A 12,203-nucleotide genomic window follows, 5' to 3' on the forward strand; every position below is an offset into this window, starting at 1 on the left:
CCTCATTGTCTATACTTCCTTTTAGCAGAATATATTTACCTTCCCTGTCCCTTTTGATCAGGTCTATTTGTACTTTGGCTTTGTCAGATATCATGATTGCAACTCCTGCCTTCTTTCTATCGGTTGAGGCCCAAAAGGTCTTACTCCAACCTTTAATTCTAACCTTGTGAGTGTCAACCCGTCTCATATGTGTTTCTTGAAGACAACATATGGTAGGGTTTTGTGTTCTAATCCAATCTGCTATTTGTCTGCGTTTTATGGGTGAGTTCATCCCATTCACGTTCAAGGTTATGATTGTTATTTGTGGATTCGCTGGCATTTTGATGTCTTCCCCTAGTTCTGACCTTTCTTCTTTAGCTTTCTCCTTTTGAACCAGTGATTTACTTTAGGTCAGTCCCCCTAGTCCCCTCCCTTGAGATGCTTCCCTTTCTAGCCCCTCCCTTTTTATGCTCCCTTCCCCTCCCCCCTCTCCTTCCCTCCCTTTTTGTACTCCCTCCCCCCTCCCCCTCCTTAATTTTCCTTTCTTTCTTGCCCTAATGGATAAGATAGAATTCAGGATCCCACTGCATCTAGATGTTCTTCCCTCTCAGATTTGATTTCACTGAGAGTAAGGTTTGAGTACTTCCACTTCACGCTCTCTTCCTCTCCTTCTCATATGAGAGTTCTTCCCCTCCCCTTCCCATGTGTATCTTTATATGGGAAAGTTTATTCTATTGATTCCCCCCCTATTTCTTGAAGTTAATCTTAGTATTATCACGGTTCCCCCCTCCCTTTTCCTTTTTTTGCCCCAACTTTCCCCAAATCTTCTTGATTCCCCAATCTTTCCCTATGCATGTTTCTTCTAACTACTCTTATGATGATACAATTTATGAGAGTTACACAAAACATTTTCCCCACATATTAATATATATAATTAGATGTAAATGTAGTCCTTATAGAAGAGAGTTTGACTTAAAGAGAAAGATAAGATTTATCTCCTTTTCCCTTTCTTTCATATTTACCTTTTCATGTTTCTCTTGCTTTCTGTGCTTGGATATCGAACTTTCCACAGAGCTCTGGTCTTTTCTTAGCAAATGCTTGGAAGTCTTCTATTTTGTTGAATGCCCATACTTTCCCCTGGAAGTATATAGTCAGTTTTGCTGGGTAGTTGATTCTTGGTTGGAGACCCAGCTCTCTTGCCTTTCTAAATATCGTGTTCCATGCTTTGCGGTCTCTTAGTGTGTTAGCCGCTAAGTCATGTGTGATCCTTATGGGAGCCCCCTTATATCTGAAGCTCTTCTTCTTGGCTTCTTGTAGGATTTTCTCCTTTACTTGGAAGCTCTTGAATTTGGCAATTATGATGTGAGCGCTCAGGTAGCTCACTCTGGTTTAGTGGGGGAGGTGGGGTGGGGGGAAGGGCGGCTCAGTTCACTTTTCTGTGCAAGCTTTTCCTTCTTATTTTAGTGTCGAAATGTTCAATTCCTAGGCGTTGTCTTTTGGGGATTTAGTATAGAAGGTGTTCTATGAATCCTTTCTATTTCTATTTTGCCCCCTTGCTCCAGAACGTGGGGGCAATTTTCTTTTATAATCTCCTCTAGAATAAAATCCAATTTGTTGTTTACCTCTGGTTTTTCTGGGAGACCGATGATACGGAGATTTTCTCGTCTTCCTCTGTTCTCCAGGTCCGTGACCTTCTCAGTGAGATATTTTATGTTTTCTTCCAATTCATTAATTGTTTGGGTTTGCTTTATTGATTCTTGCTGTTTTATCATCTCACTTTCTTCTAGGTGCTTGATTCTGGTCATTAGGGACTGGATTTGCTTTTCAGCCTTGTCTGCCCTTGTATTGGATGCTTCGAGTTCTTTTTCCAATTGAGCAGTCTTATCTGTCAGACAGCTGATCTCTTTCTCCCATTTTTCTTTCCAGAAGGTTTCCATCTTTTGGATAAGTTCCAGTTTGAGATCTTCCAGAGCTTGTTGATAGTTTCCATTTTGGGAGGCGTGTTCTGAATTTTTTTGGATTTCCTCCTTATTCTCCTCTTTTCCTTAGGTACTTCCACCATAAAAGTTTTCAATAGTCACTTTTTTCCCTTTCTTCCTGGAGGCTTGATTTTGGGCCATGTGAGCCATCCCTTTGGTGGTTTTATTTCCCTTTCCTTTTTGGTCTGGGGTCTGGGTTATAAGAGTGGTTTTTCTGTGAATTTAGGTTGCTTCAGACTAGTTCTTCCCAGCCTCCGAGCCCAGGTATTCAGCTCCGCCCAGATAATCAGCGCGCGTTGTTCAGCGCAGCCCGCCCCAAGCTGGCTTCTCCAGTGAAAGCGCCCTGAGACGTTTTTTCCTGGCAGTCCCCAGATCCCAAGGACCCTGGAGTGCCCCCCCAGACAGAGACGCTCCCCACTCACTCGCTGTCCTGGTGAGCGCTCAGGTAGCTCACTCTGGTTTAGTGGGGGAGGTGGGGTGGGGGGAAGGGCGGCTCAGTTCACTTTTCTGTGCAAGCTTTTCCTTCTTATTTTAGTGTCGAAATGTTCAAGCCCCACGTACCTTTGCCTCTGTGGGGTACTGGGGAGTCCTTCTGTTCCTCCAAAGGTGATTTTATGCTCCTTTGATGTAGTCTATTTCGTTCGGGTGCTGGGGAGAGAAAGCGTGCAGCGTCTAGATTGCAGCCATGATTACCCGGAAGTCTCCCCTCCCCCATTTCTTGAAGTAAATCTTAGTATTGTTGAAGCTTCCCCTTCCCTTTTTCTTTCTTTGCTCCCCCTTTCACCAAATCTTCTTGATGCCCCAATCTTTCCCTATGCATGATTCTTCTAATTACTCTAATGGTGCATACAATTTTTTGAGAGTTACACAATACAATTCCCCACATATTAATATATATAATTTGATGTAAATGTAGTCCTTATAGAAGAGAGTTTGACTTAAAGAAAAAAGATAAGATTCATCTCCTTTTTCCTTTCTTTCATATTTACCTTTTTCATGTTTCTCTTGCTTTCTGTGATTAGATATCAAACTTTCCACTATGTTCTGGTCTTTTCTTAGCAAATGCTTAGAAATCTTCAATTTTGTTGAATGCCCATACTTTCACCTGGACGTATATAGTCAGTTTTGATGGGTAGTTGATTCTTGGTTGGAGACCCAGCTCTCTTGCCTTTCTAAATATTGTGTTCCATGCTTTGCGGTCTCTTAGTGTCTTAGGGAGCCTCCCTATATCTGAAGCTCCTCTTCTTGGCTTCTTGTAGGATTTTCTCTTTTGCTTGGAAGCTCTTGAATTTGGCGATTACATTCCTAGGGGTTGTCTTTTGGGGATTTAGTATAGATAGTGTTCTATGAACCCCTTCTATTTCTATTTTCCCCCTTTGCTCCAGAACATGTGGGCAATTTTCTTCTATAATCTCCTGTAGAATAGCATTTATGTTTTTGTTTATCTCTGGTTTATCGGGGAGACCAATAATTCTGAGGTTGTCTCTTCTTCCTCTGTTTTCCAAGTCTGTGACCTTTTCAGTGAGATATTTCATGTTTTCTTCTAATTCATTAATTTTTTGGCTTTGCTTTATTAATTCTTTCTGTTTTGCATGCTCACTGTCTTCCAGTTGTTTAATTCTGGTCGTTAGGGACTGGTTTTGCTTTTCAACTTTGTCTGGCCTTCTATTAGATGCTTCCAGCTCTTTCTCCAATTGTGAAGTCTTGTCTATGAGACTGCTAATCTCTTTCTCCCATTTTTGGGAGAAAATGTTGATTGAGTAAAGTGACTTCCACGGACTGAGTGCAATTTTGTGGGAATCCCAAATCTAGGTATGATTTCTTTTAATAGGATTTTGATCACAAATGCCGCATTGTTCTTTTTGGCAGGAAAAACTTCTGGCCATCTATACTCAGTCTGTCTATGATGACAAGGCAATACTTAAACCCTTTGTCTTTTCTCACATTGATAAAATCTATCTGTATGCATTCAAATGGAGTATATGCTAAGGGATGAACTCCTAACCCTTTGGTCTTATAAACTCCCTGATTGAACTGTAGACAAATTTTACATTTTTGACAAACTCTTATGGTATATCAGGATATTCCTTGTGCAGTCCAAAATCATCTCACTGAATCAATCACGGCTTGGGTTCCTCAGTGTCATTGTGCATGTATTGCATTGCACACATAATAAAATAACGTTCTAGGCAGAATGGGCTTGCCTAGTTGTGAAAACCATATACTCTTATTTGTTTTTCCCCTAAGTTCTTTATCCATGATTGAATTTCCTGTTCATTGTAGGCATTAGTTATATTGTCCTGTTCAACTACTGAGAAATTCAATACATGTAGAGGTCCTTCTCTAGCTCCAAATTTTGCTGTAATGTCAGCTCTATGCTTTCCTAAGGACTCATGATCATTAGCCCCTGTGTGTGATCTACAGTGGATTATTACCACTTCGATGGGTAGCTGTACGGCCTCAAGAAGTTGCATTATTACTTGGCATATGGAATCTCTTTGCCTGAACGTGTCAAAAAATCCTCTATGTTTCCAAATTTCTGCTGGGGCATGAATTACTGAGAATATGTACTAGGAATGTTCTAACACAGTGGCAGAAAGTCCTGTTTCAGTGGCAGAACATGTTTGTTTCCTTTCCACTCTTGTATAGAGAGAAACTCCCCTTCATTTGTCAAATCTGGTGCATTCTACATGCCCAGCATCTCTTAGATCTCTAGTCCATCGATATGACTCCCAGGCGAGTGGGGCCATTCATCAGCTCTCACATAGACAATAGCAATGCCTTTTTTTCTTCTTTTCCATTTTATTAATCCCTCTCCTTCTGTTGTTTCTAAGACAGAAGAACAACAAGGGCTGAGCAGGTGGGTGCTACGATTTACAGAGGGTCACCTAGCTAGGAAGGGTCTGAGGTGCCTCCTACACTTTCGTTCTCTCCGGGCAGGACAGCTACCAGAGACCTTCCTTCCTTGATCCTTCCATTGTCGGTATAACCCCACCGGGAAGTCATTTTATGTGTGCTGTAAATGTTTTTGCATCCCTGTGTAAGCCCTACTGAGATGTGGGTTCCTTGTGGTCAGAGGCTATTTGGTGTGGCCATGGCATCCTCAAGACACTCCAGTCCCCAAAGGGCTTTTCCCTTAGCAACGTAATCATTTTACACATGTTTTTATGGTGAATGTCATTGAAGGACTACAAACCCTGCTGCCTCCCTTTTCTCATAGTGCTTTGCTTCTAATATGTAGCTCTCAGCATCATGTTTAAGCAATTTGGTTAGAAGTCAACTTAAAAGGAAAATTAAAACTAAATGATATATGGTGACTTTTGTCTTCCCCAGGTATGCTACCAGGCTCATGTCCATCAAAAGGGAAGCCTCATCTCAAGGACAAGATAACCTGAGCCGGGATGAAATCCAAAATCTCATTGATATCTTTTATGTGGAAATTCAAGAAGAAAAAGCAAGTAAGTACAGACAGTTTTGTTTTGCAAAATGGTTGAGAATGTTGGTATTCCCGAAAGGTTTGACTTTTATCCAATGGTTTACTCTATTTTAATTCTAGGAATTTTAATTCTAGTCATTTTGTCAGGGAAATTGTTCGAATATTCATTACATTATTTTTGTCTTAGTAAATGGAAAGAAAATGATATAAGTATTGTTTTCACACCAGAATAGAAGTAAGGGCTAGGCAAGTGGAGTTAAATGACTTTCACAAGGTCACTCAGTTAGCAAAACATGTGAGGCCAGATCTGAATCCAGACCTTCCCAACTCCAAGTTCAATACTCTTATCCTCAACCTCCAACACCCCTCTAAGTGATTTCTAAAGGTGCCTTTTGCAATGTAATGAATATAACTTAACACTCTCTTGACTGTAGAGCTCTGATCATCATTACAAGAACCGATGTTGATAGAAATGGAAAGGATGTGGGATGTTGGACTAAACATTTTGTCAGCCAAGGAAACTATCCATTCATCAGAGAATATCTGATGTGTGGCTTAATGTCTAAATTACTAAATCCATAGTGAGGGAGGTTTAAGTTCAAGTTTAAGTTCAAGTCAATTTTCTTATATTTGGTGCCGCCAGCTCGCATCCTAGTTATTTGCCCTGCCCTGGGCCCCATCTTTGATTTTTGAGCAGTGAATCATCCTAATTTCTCTGAAGTAACATACATTGTGTGGCATCTTTTTCATCTTTTTTCTCATGCTTTTGTCATTGTTTTCTTGGAAGACATATGTGTCAGTCAAATTTTAAGGCTTTTTTGGGTTTCTCATGGTTTGAAATGTCCCAATTTCTCTAGGAATAATATCTGTGATCTTATCAACTGTTGTTGCTCCAAAACTTTTTGCCAACTTTTGATGGGCAGGAAGCCTAAAACTCCATCTTCATCTTTTCATCAAGGATCATTTGTCTATAATATGGTCCAGATATTGTAATGATTCTTGTAAATGGTGATTTGTGAGGCCAGTTCTCCCACTAAGAGTAGTGATCTTTAACCCCAGTCCCTGAGAGATTCAATGGGAAACACCACCAAGTAAATAAAGTATGATTCTGACTGTCATCTGACTGCCTTCTTGTCCTCCAGGGCTCGCTGCTGTCGATAAGATCAATGCTGTGATTCGGGAAGGTCATCCCAGTAACACCGTGATGGCACTCATGAAACCTGAGGCCAAGCTCCCTACCATTCATCCCTTTGCTGCTGTTCTGTATCAGGATGAACTGTTCAACCTTCAGAAACAGAGCTCTTTGGTAAGTCCAGGAGGTCTGTGGCTGCATGAGTGACTTAGAGACTGGAGTATTGCTTTGGAAGAGCAGAATCCACTTGAAAATGAGGTGTTGCTCTGAGATCATTTTTAATGATCTCAGAATGGTAAGGAAAGTCTTAAGTCACTCAGGTCATTCATAAATTCAACTTGTTCTTTTAAAATAATAATTTCCTAGAAATCCTAGGCACCACATTGTCTGGACTCCAATGACAGATGTTCCCATGGATGGATCATTGGACCACGAATCATCGAGTCATCGGTTCCTGTGTGGCCTCAGACGTTTTGTAGCTTGCTGACAGTTGTCAAGGCACTTAATCCCATTGGCCTAGTCCTTACCACCTTTCTGCCTTGGAATCTCTATGTAGCATTAATTCTAAGACAGAAGGTCAGCGAATTAACAAATAGACTGAGATGGAATAGATAGGGAACAAGGAGAAAAACCAGGAAACCTTAAAGCCATGTGATCTAACTTAATTTACTTAAGCCCCATTCCCTAGCCCTTTCCTCTCTCTTACCTTGGAACTAATGCACAGTATTGATTTTAAAACACAAGGCAAGGGATTGGAAAAAAAACCTGCCTAAGCTTTAAAGCACTATATCTGAAAAAATAGCATTGCTCTTTGTGAGATTATGCTATGTGGCCCTGATAATCACTTTTTATAATTATCAGCTATGGCTTTAGTCATGGACTACACTGATAATCCTTGTTATCCATCCTTATGCTTCTTGGTATACACTGTTACTCATATTCATTTCGTTTTGACATGTTTTTATCCAAGAACTCTTAGCAGAAATGGGTTTAATGAAGGTTGTACATTTTTTATTTTTGTGCTTTTTTTGTGATAGTTTGTTTAATCCTGTGAAAATTCTTCTCATTGCCATATATTTCCTACAGAACTATCTGGCGCCTGAGGAGCTGGCCATGACAGTGAAAGTGGTGTCAGGTGTTGCTTTGCTTAACCAGGCATTAGAAACTGAGGATCTGGTGTCCATACAGCATCATCTACAACATCCTTCAATAGGCTTCCATAACCTGGATGAAGAACACTTGGAAAGGTAAGGGATCCCTCATTCCTTTCAGCTCTTTGTCAGTGGTACCTGTGAGATTCGGGAATCATTGGCTCCAGGGACCTGTAATCTCAAGGATGGAGTCCTTCCTATCAAACCCCTTTGGAAATGTTTTTGGTTTCCTGATCGGCCATATTCTAAGTGGTCATGAAGAGCTAAGAATGCTCGTGTAGGTCGTCTTCAGTGTATTTCCTTTTCCAAAAAAGTGGACTTGTTCCATTCAACTGTGGGGGATGTAAGGGAAGCTGCCACCATAACCTACACATTTCCCATGCTTTCATGTAGAGTGGCTACCTTGGGCTTTCTTTCCAGCAAAAGAGGTTCCGTAACAAGCTCAAGAAGAAGTGAGCATGACCTGCTTTTGAGTCCTCTGTGGCCTGCTTGAGCCAGACCATGTTGAGCTCTCAGTGTCTAAGGCGCCTCTCAGCAATGGTAGATGTCATCATCACGAACCATCTGTCCCATCACCTGCTATAATATGGGGGGAAACAGACATTGATAAGAGGGGGCTTCCTTTTGCTTTTTCCTGGGGACAGCCTTGAACATGGTCCTAGCTAGCACATGCCAATCTTCAACTGCTGTTCCTTTCATTTGGTGCTACCAAAACTCACTCCTGGACAGCAAAGACACTGGAGTCATTAGTGCAGGATGGATGGATGTTCTAAACCAAAGTGAAAAGTTTGAGAAAGAAACATGCCTGAATGAGGGAGAGGGCAAGACCATTTGTGCTGGGGACCACCAAAGGGGAGTGATTGCCCAGTTTTAAAATATGGAAAAATACCCCACTACCCACCTCCCACCCCCAAGATGAGCAAAGGATCTCGAGAGGAAAGATATGTTAGAGGTCACCTAACCCAGTCACCTCTTTAGCAGAGAAGGAAACCAAGGCTTAGAGAGGTTTACTGGCTTTATCTTTGGTCCCATGGGAAGTTCATGATAGACTAAGTATATTTAAAAACATCTTTACTTTACATCTTAGGATCTGTATTATGCTTTGGTTCTGAGGCAAAAGAGCAGTAAGAACTAGAGAATGCAGGCAAAGTGACTTGTCCAGGTTTAGGCAGCTAGGAAGTGTCTGGGGTCCTCTTTGAATCAAAGACCTCCCCTCTCTCAGCCTGACTCTCAATACCCCAAGCCACCTAGAGTCAGGATTTTCATCCAGCTCTTCTGACTCCAAATTCCACAGTCTGAAGAATATGGAAACCAACTGTGTGTAGAAAACCATGGCTCTGTGACTGCGATGGAGATAAACCTTTCCGACATGAGACCACTTTGCCCCTTCTGGCCTTGACACTCTCAGAGTGGGATTAGCCAGGTCCACAAGGTCAGAGAGAAACTGCTTTTCTCTTGTCAACTCTGGTGCATTCTACATGCCCAGAATTTCTTAGATCTCCAGTCCATCGAAATGACTCCCAGGCAAGTGGGGCCGTTCATCATCTCTCACTTAGACAATAGCAATGCCTTTTTTTTTCTTTTCCATTTTGTTAATCCCCCTCCTTCTGTTATTTCTAAGACAGAAGAACAAGAAGGGCTGGGCAAGTGGGCACTATGATTTACAGAGGCTCACCCAGCTAGGGAGGGTCTGAGGTGCCTCCTAGACTTTAGTTCTGTCAGGGCAGGACAGCTACGCGAGACGTCCCTTCCCTGAGGCTTCCCTTTGTGGGCTTGCCCCCACCTGGAAGTCATTTTCTGTGTGCTGTAAATACCTTTCCATCCCTGTGTAAGTCCTACGGAGGTGCGGGTTCCTTGTGGTCAGATGCTCTTTGGTGTGTCCATGGCATCCTCTAGACACTCGAGTCCCTACAGGGCTTTTCCCTTCGCAATGTCATCGTTTTACACATGCTTCTAGGGTGAATGTCATGGAAGGGCTACAAACCCTGCTGCCTGCCTGTTCTCCTACTCTTTTCATAGGTCGCTCTCCCAGTATCTGTCGTGTTTCGTCAACTGAAAAGGACATTTAAAGATAATGGATGTTTGGTGACTTTTGTCTTCCCCAGGTACGCTAGCAGGCTCATGTCCATCAAAAGAGAAGCCTCATCTCATGGACAAGATATCTTGAGCCGGAATGAAATCCAGAATCACATTGATATCTTTTATGTGGAAATTCAAGAAGAAAAAGCAAGTAAGTGCAGTCAGTTCGGTTTTGCAGAATGGCTGAGAATGTCATTATCTGGATAATTGAAGTTTTTACCCAATTCCTTACTCAATTTTTAATTCTAGCCTTTTTGTCAGGGACATTTTTCTAATATTAATTGCATGATTTTTGTCTTAGTAAATGGAAGAAAAAATGGTACTAGTATTGTTTTCACACCAAAAGAGAAGTAAGGGCTAGGCAAGAGGAGTTAAATTACTTTTACAAGGTCACTCAGGTAGCAAAATATGTGAGGCCAAATATGAATCCAGTCTTTCCCAACTCCACATTCAACACTTATCCATAGCCAACAACTTCTACTTTAGAGGATTTCTAAAGGTACCTTTTACAATGTAAAGAATACAACTTCACACTCTCTTGACCAAAAATCATCATTATGAGCACTGATGGTGATAGAAATGTAAAGGATATGGGATTTTGGACTAAACATTTCATCATCCAAGGAAACATTCTCGAATAATGAGGAAATATCTGATGTGTGGCTCAGTATCTAAAGTGCCAACTCCATAGTGAAGGAGGCTTCAGTTCAAGTTTTGTCTCAGTGACTGGCTGGATATATGATCCCAGGCCAATGATTTAGACTCTGCCTGAGTTTCCTCCAAACCAATATGGGGGAAATAATAGTACCTACCTCTCAGAGTTGTGGTGAGGATCAAAGGAGATGATAATTATGCAGCACTGAGCAGCCGAAAATCTGTCACCAAGTAGGTGTAGAATTCATCCTTGTTCCCTTTCCTTGACTAAGTAAGTTGCTGATACCTTCTTAGATTCCTTCCAGAATGAAAAAGGATAAAAATCAGGAGTCTGGATTTCTCTTCCCAGCTACTCCACTAAGGTCTTTGGGACTGTTGGAAAATGATTTGTTCTCCATGGGCCTCAATTTCTTCATTGGTATCCTGAGGGTTTTACAAGACATAAGCCCTCAGCTACTCTGTGGGATATTTCAAGTTTTAGTTTTTTACATTTGTTTCCACCTCCTCTCATCCTTATGATCTTCCCTATCCTGGGCCCCTTCTTTGACTTGTCAGCCTCAACTCTTCTTAATTTCTCTGAAATTACACAAGGTATCCTTTTCCTCTTTTTGCCTTATGCTTTTGACATTGTTTTCTTGGCAGACAACTATATCAGTCTATTTTTAAGGCTTGGTTCCATTTCACATGCTTTCAAATGTCCCAACCTCTCTAGGAATAATATCTGTGATTTTGTCAGCTGTACTGCTCCAAAACTTTTTGTAACATTTGGATGGGTAGAAAACCTAAGACTCCAGCTTCATCTTATCATAAAGTATAATTCAGCTCTCATATAGTCTAAGAATTGTAATGATTGGTGTAAATGTTGATTGGAGAGGCTAGTTCTCCCCGTAAAAGTAGTGATCTTTAACCCTAATCCCTGAGCCATTCAAGAGGAAACACCAGCAAGTACATAAAGTGTGATTCTGACTGCCATCTGACTGCCTCCTTGTCCTCCAGGGCTCGCTGCTATAGATGAGATCAATGCTGTGATTCGGGAAGGTCATCCCAGTAACACCGTGATGGCACTCATGAAACCTGAGGCCCAGCTCCCGACCGTCCATCCCTTTGCTGCTGTTCTGTATCAGGATGAACTGTTCAACCTTCAGAAACAGAGCTCTTTGGTAAGTGCAGGAGGTCTGTGGCTGCATGAGTGACTCGGAGGCTGGAGCATTGCTTGGGAAGGGCAGAATCCACTTGAAAATGAGGTGTTGCTCTGAGATCATGGCAGAAGGGGAAGAAAGCTGCTGGGACTTTGCGGCCATCCATAGGATCTAGTTGCCCTTCACTTAAAGTAGTGATTCCCCAGAAAGCATAGGCACTGCGTCGTCCGGACTGCCATGATGGGTGGTCCCGTGGAGGGAGCATTGGACCGGGGGTCCTGCAGACTTCGGTTATTGTGTGGCCTGGGAGCCTTTGTGGCTGGCTGACCCTGGACAAAGCACTAAACCCAATGACCTAGCCCTTACCACTTTTCTGCTTGGAATATCTACTTAGCAGAAGATAAGGAATTTACAAAATAGACTGAAATGGAAAAGGTAGGCCAATAGGAGGAAACCCCCCAAGGGCACTTCTATGAAACATTAAGTTCGTGTGGCCTAACTTAATATACTTAACAACCATGGCCTAGCCCTAACCACTCTATCGCCTTGGAACTAATGCACAGTATTGATTTTAAAACTGAAGGCAAGAGAATAAAAAAATCTTTCTAATCCTTAAAGCAATCTTTCTGAAATGATAGCACTGCTCTGTGTTAC

The 12,203-nt window shown here is 41.8% G+C and overlaps 1 protein-coding gene across 1 annotated transcript in view; it reads left to right on the forward strand.

Annotated features, from left to right (window-relative positions):
* LOC130458130 (uncharacterized) overlaps positions 1-12,203 on the forward strand; it is a 71,389-nt gene that overhangs the window by 18,394 nt on the left and 40,792 nt on the right. The window contains exons 7-11 of the mRNA XM_056821111.1: positions 5,292-5,416; positions 6,537-6,700; positions 7,613-7,773; positions 9,783-9,907; positions 11,407-11,570. Of these exons, the coding sequence (XP_056677089.1) occupies positions 5,292-5,416; positions 6,537-6,700; positions 7,613-7,773; positions 9,783-9,907; positions 11,407-11,570 (739 nt within the window). The remainder of the gene's footprint in view (positions 1-5,291; positions 5,417-6,536; positions 6,701-7,612; positions 7,774-9,782; positions 9,908-11,406; positions 11,571-12,203) is intronic.

The sequence above is a fragment of the Monodelphis domestica genome, chromosome 3 (genome assembly GCF_027887165.1).
Source record: "Monodelphis domestica isolate mMonDom1 chromosome 3, mMonDom1.pri, whole genome shotgun sequence".
Taxonomy (NCBI): domain Eukaryota; kingdom Metazoa; phylum Chordata; class Mammalia; order Didelphimorphia; family Didelphidae; genus Monodelphis; species Monodelphis domestica.